At 43.5% G+C, this 27,798-nt stretch overlaps 1 protein-coding gene across 2 annotated transcripts; it reads right to left on the bottom strand.

The window, feature by feature from the left end:
• Positions 1-25,923, bottom strand: LOC137866569 (SLIT-ROBO Rho GTPase-activating protein 1-like). 2 transcript variants are annotated; one of them, XM_068702559.1, is made up of 23 exons: positions 25,672-25,923; positions 17,574-17,769; positions 17,435-17,489; positions 16,950-17,057; positions 15,203-15,265; positions 14,893-15,090; positions 14,576-14,704; positions 13,899-14,120; positions 13,282-13,383; positions 12,213-12,410; positions 11,963-12,047; positions 11,195-11,222; positions 11,066-11,099; positions 10,185-10,245; positions 9,143-9,220; positions 8,904-9,038; positions 7,492-7,597; positions 5,349-5,573; positions 4,255-4,334; positions 3,723-3,903; positions 2,923-3,063; positions 2,240-2,582; positions 1-735 (listed from the first exon to the last, which is right to left on the bottom strand). In XM_068702559.1, exons 1-23 carry the CDS (start codon positions 25,736-25,738, stop codon positions 313-315), a joined length of 3,258 nt encoding a protein of 1,085 aa, XP_068558660.1. In that variant the 5' UTR covers positions 25,739-25,923; the 3' UTR covers positions 1-312. The 2 variants fall into 2 exon arrangements, with proteins under 2 accessions (XP_068558660.1, XP_068558661.1); XM_068702560.1 differs by having other exon boundaries at positions 2,932-3,063.
• Positions 25,924-27,798: the final 1,875 nt, after the last annotated feature.

The raw sequence follows: 27,798 nt of genomic DNA, 5'->3' as shown, positions 1-27,798 counted from the left end.
CCCCCCCCCAGCTCGCTCCTGTGTCTCTTCATGTCTGCACTTCTTTTAGCTAACCTCTGATAAATGCTTCAATACATGGAGAAAGTAAACTCCTACACACCAAGAGAGTACACACCAACCCGACAACACGTAGAATATCATATCATAGGTCATGTCATATATTAGAGTGTATTACTACATTAAAACCCTTTGTCCTCTGTCCTCTGTCCTACTCTTCTACCCTCATGTTGATTAGAAACCCTGATCTCCTCTTCTGGCCCAGTTTTGGCCCGGGTAGGCCTGATTTTGGCCTTTTTGTTGGCCTGTTTTGGCTCACATGGTGCAGGATTTGTCCAGCGGCGGGGGCAGCGGTGGGGTGTTGCTCTTGGGCGGGACCGCGGGTTTGGGCTTAAGGGCGGGGGGCCGCAGCGGAGCCCCCATGCGGGCAGCCGCCACCGGCTTAAAGGAGCCCAGGGTGTCGGGGGACGGGTTTGCCGGTCTGGGAGGTCCCGGCGGAGGTCCGGGGAGCGGGCTCATGGGGCTCAGAGGACTGAGGGGGCTCGGGGTCCCGGGGGTCCCGGGGGTGCTGGGAGTGCTGTGGGGGCTGGGGGACTCGGAGGAGCAGCTGGTGATGGAGGAGCAGCTGGTGACGGGGCCGTTCTTCACCTGCTCCAGAGTGTCCAGCACCACGTCGGGGGCCGGCCGGCAGCCCTGCCTCAACTCCCCCAGAGCCACCGTCACCGTCTCCTCGATGTCCTGCAGGACGAGAGAGAGACAGAGTACTGAGTACCTGAGCAGGTAGTGAACAGAGTACCTGAGCAGGTAGAGTACAGAGTACCTGAGCAGGTAGAGTACTGAGTACCTGAGCAGGTAGTGAACAGAGTACCTGAACAGGTAGAGTACAGAGTACCTGAGCAGGTAGTGAACAGAGTACCTGAACAGGTAGAGTACAGAGTACCTGAGCAGGTAGAGTACAGAGTACCTGAACAGGTAGAGTACTGAGTACCTGAGCAGGTAGAGTACAGAGTACCTGAGCAGGTAGAGTACAGAGTACCTGAACAGGTAGCGAACAGAGTACCTGAACAGGTAGAGTACTGAGTACCTGAACAGGTAGAGTACAGAGTACCTGAACAGGTAGTGAACAGAGTACCTGAGCAGGTAGTGAACAGAGTACCTGAGCAGGTAGCGTCCAGAGTACCTGAGCAGGTAGAGTACTGAGTACCTGAACAGGTAGTGAACAGAGTACCTGAACAGGTAGAGTACAGAGTACCTAAGCAGGTAGAGTACTGAGTACCTGAACAGGTAGAGTACAGAGTACCTGAGCAGGTAGAGTACTGAGTACCTGAACAGGTAGAGTACAGAGTACCTGAACAGGTAGAGAACTGAGTACCTGAGCAGGTAGTGAACAGAGTACCTGAGCAGGTAGTGAACAGAGTACCTGAACAGGTAGCGAACAGAGTACCTGAGCAGGTAGAGTACAGAGTACCTGAACAGGTAGTGAACAGAGTACCTGAACAGGTAGAGTACAGAGTACCTAAGCAGGTAGAGTACTGAGTACCTGAACAGGTAGAGTACAGAGTACCTGAGCAGGTAGAGTACTGAGTACCTGAACAGGTAGAGTACAGAGTACCTGAACAGGTAGAGAACTGAGTACCTGAGCAGGTAGTGAACAGAGTACCTGAGCAGGTAGTGAACAGAGTACCTGAACAGGTAGCGAACAGAGTACCTGAGCAGGTAGAGTACAGAGTACCTGAACAGGTAGTGAACAGAGTACCTGAACAGGTAGCGAACAGAGTACCTGAGCAGGTAGAGTACAGAGTACCTGAGCAGGTAGTGAACAGAGTACCTGAGCAGGTAGAGTACAGAGTACCTGAGCAGGTAGAGTACAGAGTACCTGAGCAGGTAGTGAACAGAGTACCTGAGCAGGTAGAGTACAGAGTACCTGAGCAGGTAGCGTCCAGAGTACCTGAGCAGGTAGAGTACAGAGTACCTGAACAGGTAGCGTACAGAGTACCTAAACAGGTAGATTACAGAGTACCTGAGCAGGTAGAGTACTGAGTACCTAAACAGGTAGTATACAGAGTACCTGAGCAGGTAGTATACATTGTACCTGAGCAGGTAGAGTACTGAGTACCTAAACAGGTAGTATACAGAGTACCTGAGCAGGTAGTATACATTGTACCTGAGCAGGTAGAGTACTGAGCCCTGCCATCAGTGTGTGAATGGGTGAATGATGACAAGTGTGTGTGTGTGTGTGTACCTGAGCCAGTGTGTCGGGGTCCAGGGCTCTGGAGCGATGGGAGTCACTGAAGCCGTGCTGCCCGCTGCTCGAGCGCCGGATGGGCGTGTCCTCCGGCCTCCGCAGCGAATCGTGTCGGCTCACCGTCATGGTCACGGCGGCGGCGGAGCGCCGGCGGCGCTCGGGGCTGTCGAGGGGCGGAGTCATGCCCTGACTCCGCCCCAGCAGCAGCTCCCGGGGGCTGAAGTGACCCGTCACCGGCGGCGAGCTGCGCTCCATCACCCCCCCGTTACCGTAGCAGTGGCTGTCGTTGGAGCGGCCGAGGGGGCGGCGGAACAAACCGTCGGTCCGCTTCCTCCTGTGACTGTAAACAGGAAGTACAGACAGAATCAGCTGCTGTACATTTGGCTAATAGTACTCTATATTAACAGTATATTAAAATGGTTGTATTGGTACTTCAGTTAAGAGTATAAATAGGGTATCAAAGTCACTCTCCTGTAGTATTTAGACATGTAAACGTGAATATATAGTCATGAAATGTAACACAAAGATTCTGTGATATGTATGAATTAATAATACTTGTGAGGAGCGACTGAGGGAGTCACATGAGAGACGGGAGTGATAACAGCGTGATGAGATTCACGAGGTATTTTTAGAGGCGAGACAACAGTTCCCTCTGCGGTGATAATGGAGGTCTGCCTTACATGACGGACCTGTTGTAGGTCTCTGGTGGTCTGATGTCGGTCGGGGAGCTCAGCTCGCTCCTGGACCGCTTGTCGTCGGTGCTGCTGCTTCCCCCGTCGCTGTCGGCCTTCTGGCTGAGCGTCTCCGACATGACGTCGGCCCTGAAGACACACGAACGCACCAATTAATCAATGACGAGATCGATAACGTGGAGGGTTAGCGACTCCCTCGGTCCAACGAGGCCGTTAATGAAACGAGCCACAGAGGAGCTTCGGTACGGATGATTCTCACAATTGATTAAAGGGTCCTTTTAAAGCTAGCATGGTCAGCTTTATGACAATATTAATAATATTATAAAATAAAATAATATAACATATGTTATATTATTTTATAATATTATATATAATATTAAACTGAAGGTCAGATAAAAACTAAATAAATAAAAACATAAATCTTGAGGTAAATCAAAATAATAATATATATATTACATTTAGTGGTATACCAGTCATATCTATCTTATTGTATTATAGAATATGTATTATTTATCACGCTGTATCTATTTATTTGCTTTACTATAATTTCATTTACATCGACTGACACTTTAAATCTACAATAATTAATAATGTTAGTGCATCTATTCTTCTCTTTGGGTATAGGATTAATTGTATATGTATATACAGAGGAATCAGAAAATACTTAATACCACAAAACGGATACTTTAATCCACCAAACCTGCACAGAAACCAACTAAAATGAAATAAAAAATGTACACAATATCCAAATAAAAGCCTGTGGCTGCCTGGTGGAGCCGGGCACTCGCCTGTCCTTCACCACGATGTACTGGTGAGGCACCAGGCCGCGGTTGCCGTTGTGCCGCCCCTCCCACCAGTCATGCGACGCTCTCTGGAAGAGCTGCAGGGACGCTCCCTTCTTGAAGGAGAGCTCGCGGCCCGACCGGCCCACATAGTCGAACCTCGCCACCGCCTCCACACCCTCGCCCTCTGCCAGAGAGAGAGAGAGAGAGAGAGAGAGAGAGGGGGGAGGAGGAGGAATATAAGAGCCAGACATTGGGAAACAGAGGTGAACCTGAGCTTGTCAATCAGCCATCTCCATGCGGCTTTGTTCCTCCCACAGATCCACCAATCAGAGGAGAGCATGGAGACAAGTCTTTTCTATAAAATCGGAGAGAGAGAAGGAGAAGGGAGGGAGGGAGATGTCTCCATGGCTGCTGTTGCCGTAGCAACCCCTCTCCACCAGGACACAGACAGAGGGATTGGGAGTATGTGTGTGTGTGTGTGTGTGTGTGTGTGTGTGTGGGCGAACTGTGCGTGAGGGTCACGGGTCACGCATACCCTCGTCGCTGGTCTGGGTTTCGGTGCCGCCGTCGGGCTCGGCCTCCTCCAGCGCCCCCGGCTCGCTGAACGGACTCTCGCTGCAGGAAGAGGAAGAGGAAGAGGAAGAGGAAGAAGAAGATGAGCTCAGATCGACACGCTGTCCGTATTCAACATGGGAACAAAAGGGAGGACGCACAGATGGAGACGAGGCTGCTAATCAAGAGTGTGAGGGAGAAGCACACACACCGTGTTCACAGTATCGGGCCTTCTGCACAGATTACCACAGGAAGAAATCAGAATGTGACACTGTGGGCCACTTTGTTTTGGGGAATGTAAGCAGGAAATGTTTCCTATATTTTTATAGCCTAAATTGGCAAATTTGCACCATAAAAAGAATGCAGAATTAGCTATTAGCAGCACATCCAGACAACTATCACTGCATTAAGAAAACTTAAAAACGTGAACATTCAAGCTCTGCAGCATCTTTTTTCCTCTCCGATTTTAAAGCGGATTCTTGGACGTTTATCTTTGATGGACATCAGAGATAAAGATATCCTTGGTTAGTGTACGTCACACTGAATGATATCAAAGTGTGTTTCATGTCTGTGTGTTGAGATTGGACTTATGTTAAGCCCAATCTTTGAGCTCCTTTTTTGGTCTCCACCACCAATGCTCCTCTATGTTCACCAGCTGGTCTCTAACTGAGTCTGTCTGCTGGTGGTGTTTAGTGGCTTTTTTTTATAAAGTGTATAGGTGTACAATGAACACCTTCATTAAAAGTGCACCGAATTATCTATGAGCAGCTCTTGTTTGCAGTGAATCCGTGGATGTACGGAGAACTATCGCTGTGTTACTTTGACATTGAAGAAAACTTGAATTCTTTCTCAGGCAAGTTCTGCAATGTCCTTTTTAAAAAAAAAGATTTCTAAGCAGATTTCATGGACTCTCTGGCGCCCCCCTGTGGAGGCTTACTCTGTCTTTGTCCTGCTGAATGTCCACGAGGGCATATGAGGCTTCATGAAGCTACCAAAAGGTTCAGAAGGTTAATCTCAATGGAGAGTTGAACATTAGGATATTGTAATGAGAAAGAATCAGATTATTAACGAACTCACCAGTACTGGTCTCCGGTCATACACTTCTCGTAAACCGGGCCCGGCAGCTCCTTGGTGTCCGGGAAGATGTTGTCGTGGTTCAGGATGACCGTCTTGACGACCTCGTTGACGTGCGCCTGACAGGCCACCTGGTCCAGCGTGTCCGGCGTGGGCAGCAGGGTGGGGCCGAACACGATGGCCAGGTTCCCAGCATCCATCATGTTCTCGTCGCTGTACTGGGAAAGGCTGTGTGTGTGGGGGGGGGAGGAACAGAACGCTGAAACACTTGGCAAAGATGTGTTTTATATATTGTATTATACGGCTCTCTCTTAGGACCCAAATATCCAATTATAATCACTTTGCACCGTCATTATAATTAGTTATGATCCTGTTTTTGATCGATATTTTTTCCAGCAATCAGTGTATTTACCATCTTTAATTGTCTCTCTGTACAGTAGTTTTAAGTGGCGGAGTCCGCCATCCCTGTGCTGGATTTAATCCTTTAAAAAACAGTGTTTGCATGATCCTGTTTTAAAAACAATCTTAAAATAAAAACCACAATATCTAAAGCATTTATTCTGTTTGCAGCAGAGAGATGAAGCTCCTGTCTGTCACAGTGTACGTTAGGAGAAACTATCAACATATACAAATAAGCATAATGTCAACAACTATAACATGCACATAGTTCAAATAATGTTAGTTGTGTTGAGAAATATCTTGTTCATGTTTAAGAAAAATGTGTTTTTGTGTTTATTTATTTATTGAAATTTTACTAAAACACATTTGAGATTTTTTGTATTTTTAAAAACTTTATGAGAAATTCTCAATACCTTTATCAACTATTATGGTTTATTATCTTGCATAACCTTTCGGCTCAGGTTGTACAGATTTTATTCACGCCGCAGGAAAGAAATCCTCGAACTGTACGACATACAGCTGAACGGATGATTTAAAAGACTCTCAACTCCTCGACAGTGAAGCTGCTGGTTTGATAACACTGAAGCTAAAAGCACTTCACAGGGCTGCTAACGGGAGCACCAATACGTTCAAACTGGTCCATCACACTCGAGTTCTATCATCTCTACGAGCTGCAAGTGTGCACTTCTTTAGCCTCTCCCACCGATCCTCAGCTTTAAAACCACATGGGAACAATTCTGGGAAATGGAGGGAAATTATCATCATTCGTATTGAGTAAGTACGCAAGTAAGAAAGTTAGCAAGGGAGTAAGTAAGTAAGCAAGCAAGTAAGGGAGTAAATAAGCATGTAAGTAAATAAGTAATTAGCAAGCAAGTGAGTAAGTGGGCGGGTAAGTAAGTGAGTAAGTAAGTAAGCAAGCAAGTATATAAGTAAGTAAGTAAGCAAATAAATAAGTAAGTAAGCAAGTAAGTGAGTAAGTAAGGGAGTAATTAAGAAAGCAAGTAAATAAGTAATTGGCAAGCAAGTGAGTAAGTGGGCGGGTAAGTAAGGGAGTAAGTAAGTAAGCAAGCAAGTATATAAGTAAGTAAGTAAGTAAGTAAGCAAATAAATAAGTAAGTAAGCATGTAAGTGAGTAAGTAAGGGAGTAATTAAGAAAGCAAGTAAATAAGTAAGTAAGCAAGTAAGTAGGTAAGTAAGTAACAATTGGGAACAATTCTGGGAAATGGAGGTAAATTATCATTAATGGAAAGGTTTTCTTCATGAATTTTTTGTATTGAGTAAGTACGCAAGTAAGCAAGTTAGCAAGGGAGTAAGTAAGCAAGTTAGCAAGGGAGTAAGTAAGCAAGCAAGCAAGGGAGTAAATAAGCATGTAAGTAAATAAGCAATTAGCAAGCAAGTGAGTAAGTAAGTGGGTAAGGGAGTAAGTAAGCAAGCAAGTAAGCAGGTAAATAAGTAAGTAAGCAAATAATTGAGTAATTAAGTAAGTGGGAAAGTAAGGGAGTAATTAAGCAAGCAAGTAAGCAAGCAAGCAAGTATATAAGTAAGTAAGTAAGCAAGTAAACAAGTAAGTTAGCAAGTAAGTGGGTAAGTAAGTAAGTAAGTAAGTGAGTAAGTAAGGGAGTAATTAAGCAAGCAAGTAAGTAAGCAAGTAAGTAAGTAAGTAACAATTGGGAACAATTCTGTGAAAGGGTAAATTATCATTAATGGAATGTTTTTTTTATTCATTTTTATTAAAGTGGATACTCACTGGTTGAGGAAGGCGAACAGGTAACGCATCACCACCAGCGTCGCCCTCGGGACGCCCAGCAGGATCTTCCGGATGCACTGAGCCCTCTCGTACATGTTCTCGATCCCTGAAGAACAACGTCATCAGAACTATCAGAATCAATCAGTGCAGAGACAAAGAAGAGACGTCTGAAACACAACGCCAGCTCTGCTGAGGAGATGAGTTTCACAACAGACAAAGAGACACTAAAGAGAAGCTAAGACAAAGAGGCCGAGAGGAGGAGGAGCGCTCATTTATGTTTAAGGTCACATATAAGAGACTTAGCTACATGAGCTATTTTAGCTACGCTACAATAGTAACCTTTAGATGTTAAAGCTCTCAATGGTTCGGGAGCGCCTTGCATTACAGACTCTATTGTTTAGTAATCCTTCAGGAGCTCGAGGATCTTCTACTGCTGGGTTTTATACACACATAAGTATGTAAGTAAGCAAGTAAATAATAAAGTAAGGAGGTTTGTAAAAAAAGCGAGTGAGTAAGTAAGTAAGTAAGTAACCGAGCAAGTAAGTGAGTAGCAAGTAAGTAAGCGAATAAGTGAGTAAATAAGTATGTAGTAAGTAAGCAAGAGAGCAAGTTAGTAACGGAAAAAGTAAGCAAGCAAGGTAAGCAATCAAGCAAGTAAGCAAGCAAGTGAATAAATAAGTAAGTAAGTAAGTAAGTAAGTGAGCAAGTACGCAAACAAGTCAGCAAGCAAGTAAGGAAGTAAATAAGTAAGTAAGTAAGCAAGTAAATAAGCAAGTAAGCAAGTAAATAAGTAAGTTGGTAAGTAAGGGAGTAAGTAAGCAAGTAAGTACATAAGTGAGTGAATAAGAAAGTAAGTAAGTCAGCAAGTCAATAAATAAGTAAGCAAGCCAGCAGGTGAGTAACAAGTAAGTAAGCAGGTTAGCAAGAGAGTAAGTAAGCAAGTAAGTAAATAAGTAAGTGAGTAAGTAAGTAGGGGAGTAAGTAAGTAAGTAAGCAAGCAAGGAAGTAAATAAGTGAGTAAATGTGTTATCTTTTTAAAAAAAACGTTCTATCTTAGAGAATTGAGAAACTCCAATAACGTATGCTGACATAACATCAGGGTGTTTGATAAGGGTCCCTTGAACTTTTAAAGAATGACATCATACATACGCTACCACAGCTGGTCACATTAAAAGTATGCTGAATAGTCTATTATGAGTTCATGTCTGCAGTGAGCTCATGGATGAACCGACGACTATCACTGGATTACTGTGATACTGAAGACAACGTTAAAACTATCCTCAGGGAAGATCTGAAGCGTCAGATTTCTGTACTGACATCAGAGATAGAGTGTAGAACCGTGTGTGTGTGTGTGTGTGTGTGTGTGTGTGTGTGTGTGTGTGTGTGTGTGTTCAGGTCTGCTGCAGACTCACGGACACAGGAGATGAGGTCATTAAACCTCTCCTTGGGAAACAGCGGGTTCTCCAAACCCCTGAAGTAAAGCTTCAACACTCCAGCCACCGAGTTGATGTCGTGGTTGCTCTCCTCGTCAATCAGCGGGTCGTTACCTGGACGACGACAACAACAACAACAACAACAACAACAACAACAGAGCGAGTCAAACCACATCCTCACCCACCCGGAGCCCTCGGTCTGTTGGTGATCTTCTCACCTCTCTCGAAGGAGTTCTTGATGTCGTTGACCTCCACCTGAGATCCCGACACCCGGAATATGCCTTGATGCTGAAGACCTGTTGGGAACAGACGGCGGGTGTCTTTAGGTCTGTCTGTAGTGTCAGTTAGTCACAGTAAACTCAGATTAAAGAGACAGATGTAATATTCAGAGCAAAGCATTGTTCTGCTGCGGACGTATTGTAGACACATAGAAACATCTATATCAGTTTAAACTACGTTCAGAGTATTCTAAGCTCTGCTCTCTTCAAGGCCTCCAGACTCCATTCACAAAAACAGTGATTTTACCTGAGAAATCACAGGAGTTGCTGATCTCTGTTTGCCTCCAGTATTTCCTTTATTTTTATTTTATCCAACACTGTGATGTAATCATGACGTTGACAATAAATAGGTCTATTTTTACTTTTCAAACATTTCTAAATAACAGCTCAAAACATATTTATGTAATTTGGCTTACAATTCATGTAATTCTGTAAAACTGTCTGTTTATTGTCTCATTTTTTTTGTCTATTTTTCCTTGTTTAAATGTGTTTCAATGTATTTATTATGCTCTATAAATAAAGTTTATTATCAATATTATTATGATTATTAACTCAAGTATTATGGCAAGTGATAATGATATTGAACATTTGTTTGCAACACAATTGTGGAAAAGTAACACAAAAACATAAACTAAGAGCAGCAACTCCAGTGTCCTGAGAGGTAAAGTTCATGTTTTTGTCAATGGAGTCTGGTGTCTTTAAAGAGATCATGAATAACAGTTTAATTCTTTGTCTGGCGGCAAGTTTCAGCAGTGAGAATATCCTAAATAAAGCGTAAACATGAAGTGATACTGATTCTTTTATGTGTGCTTTGTTTCTGTTTCAAAAGGTTTTCAGGGAGTCTGCACGGGTTGACAAGGTTACATTTAATACCATGAAACAAAATGCAAGTAAATAACAGAATATATTTATATATTATATATATATATATATATATATATATATATATATTATATATATATATATATATATTCAAACTCACCGTGTAGGTTGATGTAGCGGATGCAGCTCTCCACAAGCAGCGGTATGGCTTTAGTTGAATCCTATAATTAAAGTCATCAAGGACACAATTAAGAATCCTTGTTTTTTACATTTGATTCGTTATGATTATTAAGTTCTTATCGACTCCTCGTCCTCATTGTTCTCAGCGGGTTCAGACAGACGTAGACAATCTTTTAATATTAATGACGAAGGATAGTTGAAGGATAGAAGTTAAACTTAAACTTAGGAAAAAAAACTTTAAAAAAAACCTTAAATTTAAAACTTAAAAAACACCGTAAGCTAAAAAACAAAACTTTCCCTGAAGTTACAGGGTTTAAAGGATAGCAGTTACACTTTTAATTTAAAACCTTTAACTTTAAACAAACACCTTGAATTTAATAAAAAATTAAGCTTAACAAAAATGTAAAAAAAAAAAATATATATATATATATCTTTTATAATTGGTAGACCAATTAAGCAGTTTACTACCATGTGTGCCAAAAACACCAGGAAGTCACACTAATTTTGAAAAAAACCTCCAGCATACATTGAACCAGTCCACCTCGCCAAATGTATCCCACAATGCAAAGCGCTGGAACGGTCTGCAGTCACAACAACAGCGACCCAAAACAGCAAGTTCTTGCCATTTCATCACTAAATTCACTTCTGAGAATTTTTGAGACGAGAAATCAACTGTTTAGATTGTGAATATCGGCAGTTTTTACCAAAAAAAATAGGCGAATCAATAATTTGCTTTAATGTTTTCTGAGTTGAACGTATGTATGAAAATGCTGTATCCTGTCTGCAGCTCTGACTGAACTATGAAAGTGTAACTGAATGACTTCAGTTCCCAGAAACAACCTGACAGCGGTGGCGCTCTACCTGGTGTTTGCTGTGGGAGTTCTTCCGCCCACGACTGAAAATGAGCAGAAAGAAACAACGTTTTCATAAAAATAAGAATAAAGAGAGAAAAGGTGAAGATGAAATATGCACCGTGACATGAAATCATACCTGGTGGTCAGGAGTTCAGCTTTATATCCTGCAAGAGAAAACAGACGGGGAGGATTGAAAGGATGTGTTCAACGTTAACTATCAGAGTGTTAATAAAGTTTAACGTTAACACGACAGTGTTAATAAAGTTTAACGTTAACCATCAGAGTGTTAATAAAGTTTAACGTTAACATGACAGTGTTAATAAAGTTTAACGTTAACCATGACAGTGTTAATAAAGTTTAACGTTAACATGACAGTGTTAATAAAGTTTAACGTTAACCATCAGAGTGTTAATAAAGTTTAACGTTAACCATCACAGTGTTAATAAAGTTTAACGTTAACCATCAGAGTGTTAATAAAGTTTAACGTTAACCATCACAGTGTTAATAAAGTTTAACGTTAATCATCACAGTGTTAATAAAGTTTAACGTTGACCATGACAGTGTTAATAAAGTTTAACGTTAACCATCAGAGTGTTAATAAAGTTTAACGTTAACCATGCCAGTAACGTTAGCAGCACCGCTAACGGCTAACCAACGGAGGTTCACTTCAGTTACATTATAACGTTATCGTGATGTGTTCACATGTAATCTGTAAAATGTAGTTTTGGTGAAAAACTTGAATAAATCCAGTAGTTGATGTTGTTTTCACATGAATATAAAATAGATATTAGAGATGAATTATGATCTGTTTACCTTCCTAACATGAGCTATAAGGACATTATTATACTTCATTAAACATAATAATGACTAGATATCAATGATCTTAACTTCCTGTTGGTCTCACCTTCTGCTAAAGCTTTCTTCAGGATGTCGTGTTTGGCCTGAAGCTTAGAAATGAGATTACTTCCCTCCAGATACTCGCGGAATTTCTGAGGATTTAGAAAATAAAAACACACATGAAGTCAGCAAGTTTTCAAAAACACCACTAAATATTTACAATGAACAAATGATCGAAGCATATTAACATGAAGTTAGCTGCAAATATGAGTCTAACGGGACAAAAGTGGCCAATGAAACGGCTCTCTGCTCCTCACGGTAAAGTAGAAGAGCTCCGTCTCCTGCTGGTTGGCTCGCTTCTTGGCCAGACTCGGCTTGTTCAAGTATCCGTCCGACACGCTGGACTTCACGGACTCCGAGGACGGGCTGTGGGTGAAGCTCTGGGACACGTCGAAGTCCTCCAGCACCGTCATGTCCTGCAGGGTGGTCAGAGTCGCTCCCCAGGTCTTCTTCACCTGCAGGGGAAGAATAATTGTGTTCTTTTATGTCTCATATCTGCATAAAACGGAGTTTTACGGCTGTACCGAATAGTTTTAGCTTCTTGTCTCATGTGTATTTATTATATTTAAAGCTGATATTTCACTACGTTATCAGATAAATATCCCGCTACACTCATATTAGTATTATACAATATATATTATTATATGTAATATACTCATATTATCAGTATTAACCTGTTTGTAGGCTTATATTCTAATATGATCCAAACGTTTCAAATAATTCCACAGTGTTGTAAAGTCCAAAAGTCAACATTCATGTAATAAATGTGTGTTGGTCTGTGTGTGTGTGTGTGTGTGTGTTGGTCTGTGTGTGTGTGTGTGTGTGTGTTTAGGTGTGTGTGTGTGTGTGTGTTGGTCTCTGAGTGCGTGTGTGTGTGTGTGTGTGTGTGTTTCAAGCACAACTTGCTGTTTAAGCATTCTACATATGCAAAGTGTGTTTGTACTTACAGTGTTGTTATTTGTTGCTGATAACCAGGGTGTGTGTGTGTGTGTGTGTGTGTGTGTGTGTGTGTGTGTGTGTGTGTGTGAGCCGCTGAGACGTGCAGACGCAGCTCATTAATCTGGACTCCTTCAGCATGTTTATGCCCTTCAGGGCGAGTTAACAGCAGCGAGTCACGGGTTTATTTTTAGAGGCTACATCTGCTTCATAAAAACGTTAAATTAACAGAACTATGTGCAAAGTTTCTCGCTGTCAGAGGAACGTTTTAACTTGTAAGAAGGGAGGTTGTTCCAGCGATCGGTGCAGACGTTAAAGCTCTCTGAGGGGGGGGGGGGTGGGTTGTGAATGACTGAATATTGTTCTGTGTGTGTTTTTGTGCGTCCGAACCTCTTCGTTCTCGATCTTCAGGGACGCCAGGCGGGTCTGCAGCTGCGTGAGGCGGAGGGTGAGCTCCGCCTGGAGCTGAGGCTGGGAGGCAATCTGGGTCACCTGACAGGAAGTGGGACAAAACGACGGGATGAAGTCGGACAGGACAGAGAAGAAGAAGAAGAAGAAAACGGGGTTGTGCAGTTTAATTCTAGTGGCTTTGTGTGCCGTGTGTTCCACCACTTTCTGAGCTTTTCCGTGACCCAAAAATACACTCATATAAATAATTGGTAAGGAGCTCTAGATCACAGAACATGCCGTGTCATTTCTGTCTCTGTTAACCGACTCATTGACGTAGATCTTTTTGGAAAGACGAATATTAAATTCAACGTTTTTCAGCTGAACTTTTGTCCACATTACAATTTTTGGTACTGTTTTGCGAAAAGCTTTTATTTTGGAAAAAAGGAAGCCAGAGTGTGTGTGCCACAGAAATATTAATATCCTGGCTGTAAAAAGGAAACATAAATAAAAAATATAAATAAAAAATAGAGTTAAAATGCTAATTCTCTCTTAATAAATATTTAAAAAAATGATGTGATAGTATATATACTATATTATATATAGTTGGATGCACTGACTGCGTCGCCCATGTGAGCCTGGAAGCTGAAGCGTTGGGGGGGACAGAAGGCGGTCGGGTAGAGGCCCAGCAGACGCTGTCGGTCCCGGGCCGGGTCCAGGCCCTCCACGGCCCCCTCCAGCACCTCCAGACCGGCCCTCCTGGAGGCCTCGAGGCTCAGTTCGGCTGACAGGTAGGTCCTCAGAGCCCGGCTCAGACTGGAGTGGTACCCTAGGTCACAGCACTGAGACACGATAGACGGCATCACGCACTCATAAAGCACCTCAAATAACAATAAAACACATTTAATGTTACTTCACACAGAAAAAACTGGACAATGTTTAGGTTTATGACACGGACACCTGCAAAAATACTACATTACCCATAATCCTCAGCTGCTGATTCACAACCAGTTAAATGTTCTTCCACAGTGACTTTCATTTTAGACCGCAGTTTCACAGTTAAAGACGCTAACTAAGAATTTAAAACTAAAATTGTGTGATTGGATGTTTCTCGACAAAATGCATCTTGGGAGTTGTAGTAAAAGAAGAGACTTTAAGTTCTTCAGCTCCTCTCATTTCATAATTTTTATGGTTTTATGGTTATAGTCAACCATAACTATGTATCTTCATCATCATAGCTACACAGGTGACTCTTCCTCATGCAGTGAGCGCAAAGCTCCCGGACAGGAACACTCACGTCTATGATGTCGGGCAGGTCGTGGATGTAGTACTTGAAGACGGAGGCGTTGGTGGCCTCCAGAGTCAGCAGGTACTCGTTCCTGGCTTTAAGAGTCTTCAGCTTGTTCTCGGAGTACTTTGCCTTCCTCTGATGAAGAAGGAAACACAGTTAAGATCCTCATCATCATTCGTCAGAGAGAGATTTACACGCCGAGGCGTCAGGAGGAAACTCTTAAGATGTTGGATATATTTATAGAATTTCTCCTCGGTTCCTCTCGTGTTTCCTCGGCTCCTTAACTAAAAAAGGGACACAAGACCCTCGACATGAAGACGTACCTTCTCCCTCATCTTCTCCATCTTGCGGGCGGCGTTGCGTCTCTGGTGGCGCTCTTCTATCCGCAGGCCGAACACCGGCTCCACGCCTCCGCCCGACCCCGACAGGCCCTTCACACGGCCCTCCTGGCGCTCCGCCTCCCGCAGCTTGGTCTCCGCACTGATCGTCTCCACGTGGTACATGTGGTACGTCTTCATCACCTAGGGAGCAGAAACTTCCACCTTCTATTTCATGCTTCGTCTGAGTGTGGTTTTTTTTTTAAAGAAAAATACATTAAAAGCACTTTTCAAAGACCTGCTGACGTCCACTTACGGTGTAAAGCTCGTTCAGAAGCTTCATGAGGTCTTCCTGAAGCTGAAAGATGATCTCTTTACTCTAACAGAGGAGTCGAAAAACATCATTACTACATGTATTCACACATGTTGAGGTACTTGTACTGGAATATTTGTGTTTTAATGCCTCTTAAAGCACATTTCAAGGGGAAAAGATGCACTTTTTACACTTTCATCTGAAAGCTTTCGCTTCTTTTCAGATGACGAATTTTTTTTAAATAATATATTTAAAAATCAAGTTTACAAAATAGTTGAAGATTAAACAAAGTGGTTTTCAACTCTCGTTACGTTTCAGTTCCACTCTGAGCTTCATTTCAATATCTGTTTGAGGCTGAAAGAGGTGGAATGAAACGGCGACGAGTGTGTTTCCAGAGCTTTAAAAGTTCATTTGGAACAATTTCGGTCGCCTAAAATGTCTTATTGCGCGTTTCGGTTGTGCTTAGCTCCGCCCTCTAACGTAAAAAAAAACAAAACAAGATGGCGACTGGCAAAAACTCAAACCAATGTGTGACGTCACGGTGGCTGCATCCACTTATTATATACAGTCTCAACGAGTACTTATACGAATATTATATCATACTAAACGACCGCGCCGAGCCTGTCGCCATGGCCACGGGGGTGTCAGCGTCCACCCCCCCCCCCCTCCTCTAAGAGTTTGACTGTTTATAGCTGCTGGCAGCCGCTGCACTTTAGTCAGTATGAATAAAAGACGAGAGATTAATAATGAACAAGCTGAGCTAAAGTTAGAGGCGCTTCCCTGTGTCTGTGTGTGTGTGTGTGTGTGTGTGTGTGTGTGTGTGTAATTAGTTAAACTGGGAAGAAGCATGACGGAATCTCAGGGGAAAACTGACTTTACTTTTCATTAGAATCAACTCTGGTACTTACAGAAGCCGGAGGAAAAAAAAATAAGAGAGGAAGAGTAAGTAGTACTTCCATTTCACTACATATTCAAGGTACTTAAAGTAGTATTTCCACTTCATACTTCACGACATATTCAAGGTACTTAAAGTAGTACTTCCACTTCATACTTCTACTTCACTACTTGTATTTAAGAGCTTTAGGTTTCCTACTTTCAGTTTATAAAACATGATCCATTGTTACGGAAAACACAGTACTTTAACGTTTGATACATTGAGTACATTTATCTGATAATACTTCAGTACTTTAAGATACACACTTTAATGAATGAAGACTCTTCTCCATTAAGTACACATGAACAGAACGATTCCAGGATTTATTACGTCTTCTTTCATTTTCTTTGCAGAGCGCGTAGCAACGCTTGACCTCACAATCCATTACTGCTGCTGGAACATTTACAGAGATTTACAGTAAAACGTTTGGGTTTTATTGGCAGTAAAACATCCTCTTAATTACGGGTTGTTGAGGTGCCATGACGTGTCAGAAGCTCTTCCCTCCTGAGAATAAGTGGACAGAAAGAGGCTCGATCGGAGCCTGAAACCCTCCTCGTGCTCATGAAAGTATCCATTGCTGTTTGCGGCTCGAAGCTCAAAGAACAAACAGGAGGAAACAAAGCATTTGTTGGGGACTATTTTAAGCGGTGGACTGATCCACATTTGGAGCTCTGGTGCAGTGGTTCCCAACCTTTATTCACCCTACTTGTATCTTGTAAGATATATATATATATATATATATATATATATATATATATATATATATATATATATATATATCTGTATTGAGGATCGAGTCATGGTCTTTGAGCTCACCCTCTTCAGAAGTCGGGCGGAGTCCTCGCTGATGTGAGTGAGGCGCGAGATGACGTTGTTCAGGTAGAGATCACTGAGGGTGGCGTGGTCCTTACTCTCCCTCCTCACCTGGAGAGAGAGAGGGGGAGAGGGGGGGAGAGAGAGAGAGCGAGAGAGAGAGGGAGATGGAGACAGAGAAAGGGGAGGAGAGAGAGAGAGGGGGGAAGAGAGACAGAGAGAGAGAGAGAGACAGAAAGAGAGAGGGAGAGAGAGGAGGGAGAGAGACAGACAGAGGGGGAGAGAGGGACAGAGAGAGAGAGACAGAGAGAGAGAGAGGGAGACGGAGACAGGGGAGGAGAGAGAGAGAGGGGGGGAGAGAGACAGAGAGAGAGGGAGAGAGACAGAGAGAGACAGAGAGAGAGGGAGTGTGATGGAGGAGTGTATAATGTTTTACATATGCATTATGATTAAATGTATTATGATTAAAGGGTCTTAAAGGAACCCACCTGGTTTAACAACAGGTACCAGCAGTTTACAGGAGAGAGCAGGTTCTGGTCTTTTCTGGAGGAGAGAGAAACACACTTTTAATTTCCTTTTTTTGTATCTTAAACGTTGAACATATAGGCTTTGGTTTCTTGCTCCTACTTGTATTGCTGATGGTCTTTCGTGCTGCGTGTTTTGGCCATGAACCTCTCCGCCAGCTTCTCCAGGTTTCGGGAATATTCGGTCTCGATCTCGGACTTCTTCCTGAAGAAGTCCTGCAGGTCCTGAAGCAGCTGGACCCGCATCTCCGTCTGCTGCTCCAGACATCGCTGCTGCTCCACCAGCTGGGCCCGAACATCTACACAAACACACAAACACACAAAAACACACGTACGTCATTGTGCACTAAGACACTACTATGGGGTCAGATCAGTGCACACAGAAAGACTCACAAATACATTCCAATGCACACATAAATAAATTACGATTTATATAAATGTAAAAAAAAAAAAAATCACAAATATATTTCTGCATTTGTATGTATTTGTTTGTGGGGTTTTTGAGACTCCCCTGATTGTCGCAGGATTCGCAAATGTGCTTTTTTCAACACAGACCTATCTGTAGCCAATCAGATGTCAGATACATTTACATTTATAGAAATCGTAATTTATTTATTTGTGCATTGGAATGTATTTGTGAGTCTTTCTGTGTGCATTTGCAATTATTGATACTGATCTGACCCCATACACTTCGGACAATTTCTTTATCCGTGGAAGCAAAATAGCTGCAACATTTATGTTTAATTTTGCTGCCACAAAGAGAGGAATGAGTCCTACAAACCAGGAAACAAGTCCTATTTGGACCCTTTGGACGTTTGTGGTGGGAACCAGTGAGGATGACTTCCTGCCGGACTACAACAATACGTCATCACTGCAGCTCTCCATTGACTGTTAGACCGCCCAATGGCATGATGGGTAAACACTTTATTCTGAAAGTTCTTAAGCCACGTTTAAGTCAAGTCTGATGTTGCCTTAACAGAATGATCCCGGTCTGTTCCACTCAGTTCATTGATTCAACGCTGGGATCTGATCGGTTCTCCGGATCGGGAGTGAAGAAGTTGAATCTGTGAATCTTTATTAGTCGTGTCTGCTGAGCGACAGCGGCTCTCCAACCTCCACCAGGATGACTGACGGCAGACATTTACTGAACCACCACAGCTTTCATGTCAGTAGGATTCATCTGAACATGAACGTCTACACACACACGGTCACACGTGCTTCTTTTAAATGACCTTTTGTGCATTTAAACACTTTAAATGTAAAATGTTTCGTCTTTAAATAACAGTTAATATGTATGTGTAATATGCACGCTTTCTTACGACCACTTGTATTCATTTCATTTGTAAAAGGAAGGTTTGTGGTTTTGTCTACATAATCTGTATGAAATGCGCTGTACAAATACATATTATTCTTATTTACAAAAATAAAATAAATGATATATTTTTATAAAAATAGTGAACAATGTTCATCACGATTTCTCAGAGCTCGTTTTGATATTCAGTTCACACTTAAAACAGAGATTCTTCTCTTGTATGAGGAGCTGGAAACAGAACGACTGTTTAACGTGTTACAAAGATACATTATTTTAAATAAATGTTTCATTTTCTGTCAGAGGAAGAATCCATGAAATCATCTGTTCAGCACCGCACGTCCTCCTCCTCCTCCTCTTCCTCCTCGCTCTATTTTTAATCCTTTATAATTACTGATGAAGACGGCCCGTCTTTTTTTTTCTCAGAGGAGTCACCTTGGGAGACATCCTCTGACCGCATTACAACACACACACACACGCACGCACACACGCACACACACACGCACACACACACACACACACACACAGTCAGCATGGTAATGCCTGGCTGCACGCTTCGCTGGTCATGCTGTTTCAGAGCTGGATCTATCTGCAGCAGCAGGGAGAGAGAGCGGGTACAGAATACACAATGATAATAACACACACACACACACACACACACAAACTCACACACACACACACACACACACACACACACACACACACACACACACACACCAATCCCTGAGGGGACCCTATCCACTCCACTACCTGTTGTCTAGGCAACCACACACTGCGTGCGAAGCATGTGATGAGGAAGGTGAAGACAAGAGCTCGGATCTGCCGCATCGATAGACACACACACAGACACAGACAGACACACACACACACACACACACACACACACACACACACACACACACACACACATACACACACACACAGGATATGCTTCATAGATCTCTATAGAACAAATGTCACGGCCTTTGGTCCCCACAAGTCTATGAAACTCTCTCTCTCTTCTTCTACTACTGTACGTGTGTGTGTGTGTGTGTGTGTGTGTGTGTGTGTGTGTGTGTGTGTGTGTGTGTGAGTTTATCGATTCTAATTTAAAATGGCTGCCCATTTCATGTCGCTCTCACACACACAAACAGTGTGAATGTGCAATACTTTCATATTAAATGAACGACTGCTCTGCGTCCTCCGAAACACATAAAAAAAATTCAAAAAAATACTTGTTTCTGATTGGCTGTCGGGACCACATGGGACATCCCAAATATGGTCTATGGCGTCCCAGCAATCAGAGGTTTAATCATTTCTGTAAAATTGGTGTCGAGCCTTTAAGTGTAGATTGATACGACTCTCCACTTGTTAGCTTAGCTTAGCATAAAGACTGGAAACAGGGGGAAACAGCTAGCCTGGCAGCAACAAAATCTGCCGTTCACATTGCAGTTTACGGGTTAAGCCCCGCCCCCCTAGCTTCTACTCCGCCAAGCTGTCAGAGCCACGTTTACCGTGGAGCCCACACTGTCACTAACTGCACTCCTCTGAAGAAATATTATCGCATTTTTGGGAGAAAAAAGGAAAAAGTCGTTGCAATATTTATGCATTTGAAGGATTATCAGGATGTCAAAGTGATTCAGCAGTAAAACACATTGTTATTGGTACAACTCGCTGTTTGACGAGGTTTTCCTAATATTTCACTGCCGCATATTTAACATATTTCCAGATTGCTGATAACAGTTTATCATTTTACTTGCATCAGTCAATATAAAGAAACTGAAGAGCATCTATTCTCTATGGTGATGTATTTGTTCTGTATTTAATCTCGTGGAATAAAACAAACTAGACTCTTTTTTTTTTTTTGGCCTTTCTCACAAAACAATTCCCACTCAAAATCTCCGTGGGGGATTTCAGACACCACATCAAAGAGATGTGAACTTCACTGTCGACAAAATGATGTGAGACTTCCTCTTTAGAGGAACACCCACCACCAGAAGGAAGAGCTGCTCCAGAGGCACAGACTGAAACAAATATATATTTTAGCAACTATCAAAAGGATTGCCAAGAAATCTTGTACAAGCATTCATGTCGCCCCGTGATGAGTTGTAGGAACTGTTCCTCGAGCGCTACCAGCAGGTCAACTATTCAGTTACATTCAGCCTCAGCTGTACAGCTTTCCGGTTCTGCAGAGTGAAGCCGATGCATTCTCACTAGTGTCCACCAGGGGGCGACTCCTCTGGTTGTATAGAAGTCTAGTCTAAAATGACTCTACTTCTCTCTTGATTTATTCCCTCAGTAAACATTGTAAACATGAGTTTATGGTCTCAATCTCTAGTTTACAGTCTTCTTCAATACAGCATGATGTTCATTTAGTACATTATGGTCCATTTAGAGTCAAACAGACCATAAAGCAGGGGATGATTTAGGGGGCGGGGCTAACTGTGATTGACAGGTCTCTACGTCACTCCTCCTCAGTCCAAATGTGGTCACTTCCTGTTCACTGGATGCAAAACAAGATGGCGATGGCCGTAATCCAAGATGGCGATGGCGAAGTCGCTCATACGGCCATTAACGGTGTGTGTGTGTCCCCCCCCCCCCCCCCCCAAGGTTTACACTTCTAGCTCTGTCGGCACTATTGCCTTTGTTAGCGCCGTTAGCACGGTTAGCTGCTAAACACCAGCTCAAACATCTCCATGTTGAGAGCCGTGTGCAGGAAGGTAATAAAATCACATAAAATCACTTGCGGTGATTGACTTCAAGCAAAAACCATACGAGCGTCACCATGTGTGTTCGGACAACATTATTTGCATTTTTTCACCATTTTCCGCCAATTCATAAATCAAACAATCCCTCAACTAATGAAGGAAATAATCAGATTGACTGTCCGATTGACTGATAATGAAGACAATGGCCGGCTGCAGCAGAGCAGCGAGTGAAACAAAGGTTTGCCGTTTGCAGAAAAAGGAGGTTTATTGAAGCAAAGCCAGCGCGGAGGAGAGATCCTATCGGTGGAGCTCCTCTCCTTGGATCACAGGCGATTGAAAGTGAAAGGAGGACATCCGCCGCACTTAAAGTTTTTGATGTCTGAAACGCCGCTTCTTAAGAAACCTCCTTGTGTGTCCTCGTAACATCCCCTCAAGACAAGACTCAAACCCTTTGATCAGAGCAGCTCCGGTCGGCTTCGGCACGATGTAGCGCGGCGGGGAAAGCACGCCGACAATAAAAGCCGGCAGAGAGAATTTTGTCTCGTGAAATCTCCGGGCTGATCGGATCAGAGAGCTCTACAAAGCTCCACTTGTTGCTTTAGCTGGACCGCCGCAAAGGCCGAAGCGTGACGCAAAGGAGGAAGATGCACAATCATCAATTTCAAGGTTATTTTTTGGCGTGCAAAGAGACATTTTTGCAACATTTTCATATAAATAAAAGCACATTTCTGCTGCTTTTTTATCACATGAAATCTTTTCATATTTGCACTTCCATCAACGACGGATTAAATCTGGATCCGTTACGTCTTCACTGGTGCGACAAAGTCGAATGAGATTTATTTCAATCGCCTCTGTAGCTTCACATTAGTGAGATTATGTGCAGCTCTGGGACGGATCCCAAAAAAAGGCTCCGCGTTGTAAAAGATAAAGACAACAAACCATTTAAAGCAGGAAAAATGAATTCAATGCCAAGAACGGAACAGTGATCAGCACCTGGAGACGACCGGCGTCTAGACTTTCCTCTTCAAAGAGTCTGAGCTCCAGCAGTGAAACGATTTCTACTGTATGCTCATTATACGTCTAGAAAGATTTAACTTGTCTGGGCTGCGAGATATGACAGAGAAATAACTTGGTTAAAAACTTATATTAAAAAAACATACAAACGGACTGCAGTTTATTTTGTCTGCTGGATTAAGTCCAGTTTAATTATCAGTTTTAGCAGAAAACAGAGGAGCGAATCAGAGCGTTAAACTGCTTTGAATTCATGGACAAAACACGACGCTGCAATTCGTCTTAAAAGCTGCATTCTCTCTAGTGTCCATCAGGGGGCGACTCCTCTGGTTGTATAGAAGTCTAGTCTAAAATGACTCTACTTCTCTCTTGATTTATTCCCTCAGTAAACATTGTAAACATGAGTTTATGGTCTCAATCTCTAGTTTACAGTCTTCTTCAATACAGCATGATGTTCATTTAGTACATTATGCTCCATTTAGAGTCAAACAGACCATAAAGCAGGGGATGCTTTAGGGGCGGGGCTACACAGTGATTGACAGATCTCTACCAGAGACGTATACGGCGTCTCTACGTCACTCCTCCTCAGTCCAGATGTGGTCACTTCCTGTTCACTGACTGCAAAAAATCCAACATGTCGATGGCGAAATCGCCGAACTCGAGGCTTCAAAACATCCACAAACCGATGAGTGACGTCATGACGACTACGTCCACTTCTTCTGAGGAGTCACTTCCAGCTGGCGACCATCGTTAACTCATTAATTATTATTTCAACGATCCATCCAAACCGTCGTCTAACGAGAGAAAGCGTCACTGTGTGTGTGTGTATGTGTGACATCACAGGAACAGGAAGCTCGCGCCCTCATCCCCAGGTGACCGTTACCATGACGACCTGGTCCAAGGACACGGGGTGAGTGTGTGTGTGTGTGGGGGGGGGGGGGGTCGGCAGAGTACCGCTGGATCATCAAGAAACATACACACACACACACACACACACACACACACTGATTGAGGGGCCACATTTCACTCGAAGAGTCACTTCATCATCGTCTTTCCATCCCTCAGTTTGTCCTGCAGGTATGCAGATGTGAGGTCACTAAACACCTGCATGCACACGCAGGCAAAAAACCAGAGCAGCAGCCGCCGCATGCAGCAGGAAACTCTTCTTCATCTCTTCCTCTTCCTCTTCCTCTTCCTCTCCCTCTCTCTCCTGCAGAGCTCTTTTCTTTCCTCTTTTCTTTCTATTTGCATTTTCTCATTAAGGCGCTCCTCGTCTCCTTCAGACAGAGGAAGAGGTGTCACACACACACACACACACACACACACACACACACACACACACACATCGGCGAGGTGACGCTCCAAAATATCAGGAGCACACAAATATGTATCGTCAGCGTTCTGCATGATGCTACCTTTTTTTCTTTTTTTTTTCAGCGAGGCTCACCTCAGTGAGCGGACCCCACCTCCTCATCCTCCTCCTCCTTCTCCTCCTCCTCCTCCTCTTTCTCCTCCTCCTGTGTATACATTACACACCACCTCCTGCACGGACCAATCAGGAGCCAGAGCAGAGAGGCAGACTTGGAAAGCACATAGTTACAACGCAAGGATCTATACGCTGGGCTCCCGGCAGGAGGGCAGAGAGAAGGGCCCCGCTATAGGGCTCTGTGTGAGCGGTCACTTCCATGTGAGTGTGTGTGTGGGCAGAACGCCAGAGCAAGGGCCACACACACACACACACACACACACACACACACACACACACACACACACACACACACACACACAGGTATGAGAGAGTGTGTGTGTGTGTGTAAACAAGACGCACGCATGAGAGCTGTAACGCTCTCCATTAAATTGAATCACTCAAACTGTCGATTTCATCTTGTGTGTGTGTGTGTGTGTGTGTGTGTGTGTGTGTGTGTGTGTGTGTGTGTGTGTTGCACTGACAAGAAAGAAGCACAGCAGGGGTGGAGAGGAATGAGGAAGGAAAAGGGAAGGAGATGAGGAGGCAGAGTAATTGTGCAACGAGAGATTTTTTTTCTGAATGGAGCAGCTCCAATTTTGGCTGATTTGAACTGGAGAGTAAAAAGAGAAGGTGACGCGCCGTAAGAGCACGCCTCTCCTCTCAGTCATGTGGATTTTAGGCGTTTTAGATGATGGTGGTGATGGTGATAGTGGTGGTGGTGTGTGGGCGGAGGTGACAAGTGAATGTGGAGGTGTGAAGAGCCATGTGGAGAGGGAGGAGCGAGAGCGAGAGCCTGCACAGGAATGACAGACATGAAGAAGGGATGAATCTGAGATTACACTAGAAAAAGCTTGTTTCCTCCGTTTATTTTGCAGGAGTCCGAACAAGATTTGGCGCCGGTAAAAAAAAAGGTCGGACATTTTGAACCGAGCCCTCTGCAGCGGCTCTCGTCACAAAAGAACGAGGCAGCCGGTTAGGAGTTGTGCTAAAAAGGTCATTTGACTCGTGCCAGTCGCCACTCCTACGAAGCAGGGATGGTGGTAACCATGGCGCCAGAAGGAGGAGGAAGAGGAGGAGGGAAGGGGGGGGGGGGGGGGGGGGGGGGTTGTCCCACGGTCATGATGGCAACCACTATTTCAGGGCCGAGTTCGTCATCATTATCACCTTTAAAACAGGTCCCCAGTTTAGCATCATGCCTCCAGGTACTCTATGGGGACCACACACACACACACACACGCACATGCACGCACGCGCACACACACACACACACTGCTGCAGTCAAAGCCTCAGAGGAATACCAATAGAAAGACTCTCAGACGGTCAAGAGACACACACACACAAAAAAAACTGCACACATGGACGAAGATCAAGAGGCTCTGCAGAATAGATACCCCCCCCCCCCCCCCCCCCCCCCCTCCACACACCCCTCCACACACCCCACCCCCCTCAGGCGCCATGCAGCACTCAGGATGAACCCAGAAATCCTGACGTCTCACGGTGAGGTGTCAGCTCCCATACACACCCTGAATGATGAGCGCATGAGCATGCAGGCAGACAGGTGTGTGTGTGTGTGTGTGTGTGTGTGTGTGTGTGTGTGTGTGTGTGTGTGCGCGCGCGTGCTGGCTGGTTTATGTGAGCGTGCATAGGTGAGAAAAAGGTGGGTGTGACCGCGCGGATCGCGTGCAAAAAAAGGTATAAATGTTAAAATGTTTTGAAATGCTCTCACCTTTCACTTGGCTCTCGTATTCTGCGAGGATTTCTTTGTCCTTCTTGCTTTTGTTTGAGTTTGACATGTCGTCACTGTAAAGGTGACCGACCGGCAGGTGAGAAGAAGAAGAAGAAGAAGATGAAGAAGAAGAAGAAGAAGAAGAAGAAAAAAAAAATCTGTTTATTTCCCTCCGCGTGCACCGCCCGAGGCTTCACCCGCAAACACGCTAGTTAGATCCATCCAGTGCCGCAACAACACAGCCAGTAGTGGCCCCGCACCTCCACGCTGAGGAGCAAGAGGAGGAAAAGGAGGGGGGGACGCGCGTGAAAACTCACGCACACTCAGTGAGAAATTACCCACACGTGACCGCAGCCGCCGCTGTCGCGAGGACCCGCACAAACCATAAAAATGAAGAATTAAATAAAAAGCTGCAAAATAATTTGCGGATTCTTTTTCGTGAAGCTCGTGCAAACATGCAATCACACCCGCGCGCATGCACACGCATGCACCGGTCTGCAGGGAGGCGAGGACAGCCGGGCACACGCCCACACACACACACCTCGCTGGTGTTTGATGTTATCTTTCACCTCGCCGTAACCTTTCACGCATGCAGCCGCACACAAGCGTACGTGCACGCACGCGCACACTTGGACTGAGCAGGCTGAAAGCGCGTGAGGATAAAACCACCGGTAAATGAAAATGCCGGTGAGGAAATGGGTGTGTACGCGCTGGAGGCGGGTTCAGAGACGTGATTGACAGCCGAGGTTGACCAGTGAGTCACAGAGCATCGTGGACATTGATGAATGGAAGACGAAGTGCGATCAGCTGACTTAGAATGATGTCGGTACAAATAAAATACAAATCTGTTTCTGAATAAAGAATTTAATCAATAAAATGAGAACATGTCCAACATGTTATACACCATGTTCAACCATTTACATCATAAAGGGATGAAGAAGTCTGAGTCAAGTCTCAAGTCTTTGAGCAAGAGACCAAGTCAAGTCTCAAGAGTCCTAGTCAAGTCTCAAGAGTCCAAGTCAAGTCTCGCAAGAGTCCAAGTCAAGTCTCAAGAGTCCTAGTCAAGTCTCGCAAGAGTCCAAGTCAAGTCTCAAGAGTCCTAGTCAAGTCTCAAGAGTCCAAGTCAAGTCTTGCAAGAGTCCAAGTCAAGTCTCAAGAGTCCAAGTCAAGTCTCAAGTCTTTGAGCAAGAGTCCAAGTCAAGTCTCAAGAGTCCTAGTCAAGTCTCAAGTCTTTGAGCAAGAGTCCAAGTCAAGTCTCAAGAGTCCAAGTCAAGTATCAAGAGTCCAAGTCAAGTCTCAAGAGTCCTAGTCAAGTCTCAAGTCTTTGAGCAAGAGTCCAAGTCAAGTCTCAAGAGTCCAAGTCAAGTCTCAAGTCTTTGAGCAAGAGTCCAAGTCAAGTCTCAAGAGTCCTAGTCAAGTCTAACTTTCCAATTACAGTATATTTTATCTAAATCTTATCTTACTTATATTATGATCTAACGCCGTGTAATTTTGTGTCAACATTTTTAATCAAGTTTATTCCCCTCAGTGAAATAGCAGCCTATTAAGTTTGAATGAATACAATAGAATAGATACTTTAAATGAGACCAATGGAAACATTGCATCTATCACGTCCTCATCACCTCAAAAGACATTTTTAAAAATGAGTTGAGTTTCTATGTATGGCTATTTGTCTCCACCTGGTGGTGAAATGTGAGGACCTTCACCTGATGGATCTTCCACATTCAAAGTTTGACTCTTGTGTTATGTTGATATCCTCATTGTTTAAATTGTTTATTTAATACTACAAATGTCTAAAATAACAGTTATGGCTGTAAAATAATCTTCAAAGCAACTTAAGTTGTGAAATAAATGTAGTGGAGTAAAATAAACAATATTTCCCACTGAGAGGTAAATAATATGAAGTAGTATAAAATGGAAAAACCCTCCCACAATTTTTCTAAATTTATTTCTTGTAAATTTGTGACTTTAATCTCAGAAAATTTCAGATTCTTTTTTTCTCTTCATTTCTTAATTTTTACCACTAAATATGCCGTTGTGTTTATCAGCTGACTAAACAGATAATCACAATTTGATTTGATAATTCTCCATTTAGCACCAATTGTAAAGGATAATCCAGCGATTGAA

This window comes from Cebidichthys violaceus, unplaced genomic scaffold (genome assembly GCF_023349555.1).
Source record: "Cebidichthys violaceus isolate CVI_PGR_0920_01 unplaced genomic scaffold, fCebVio1.0.p SCAF_86, whole genome shotgun sequence".
NCBI classification, from domain to species: Eukaryota; Metazoa; Chordata; class Actinopteri; order Perciformes; family Stichaeidae; genus Cebidichthys; species Cebidichthys violaceus.
This window is presented reverse-complemented; position numbering and strand designations above follow the sequence as displayed.

What these genes read in the sequence shown, in the direction of transcription:
- LOC137866569 (XM_068702559.1), bottom strand. Translation starts at nt 25,738, where the DNA reads ATGTCAAACTCAAACAAAAGCAAGAAGGACAAAGAAATCCTCGCAGAA. An exon ending in TGGAGAAGATGAGGGAGAAG is followed by an intron (nt 14,705 to 14,892) that starts GTACGTCTTCAT and finishes CTTCTTCATCAG; the next exon opens with AGGAAGGCAAAGTACTCCGA. An exon ending in TACATCGTGGTGAAGGACAG is followed by an intron (nt 3,064 to 3,722) that starts GCGAGTGCCCGG and finishes GTGTGTCTTCAG; the next exon opens with GGCCGACGTCATGTCGGAGA.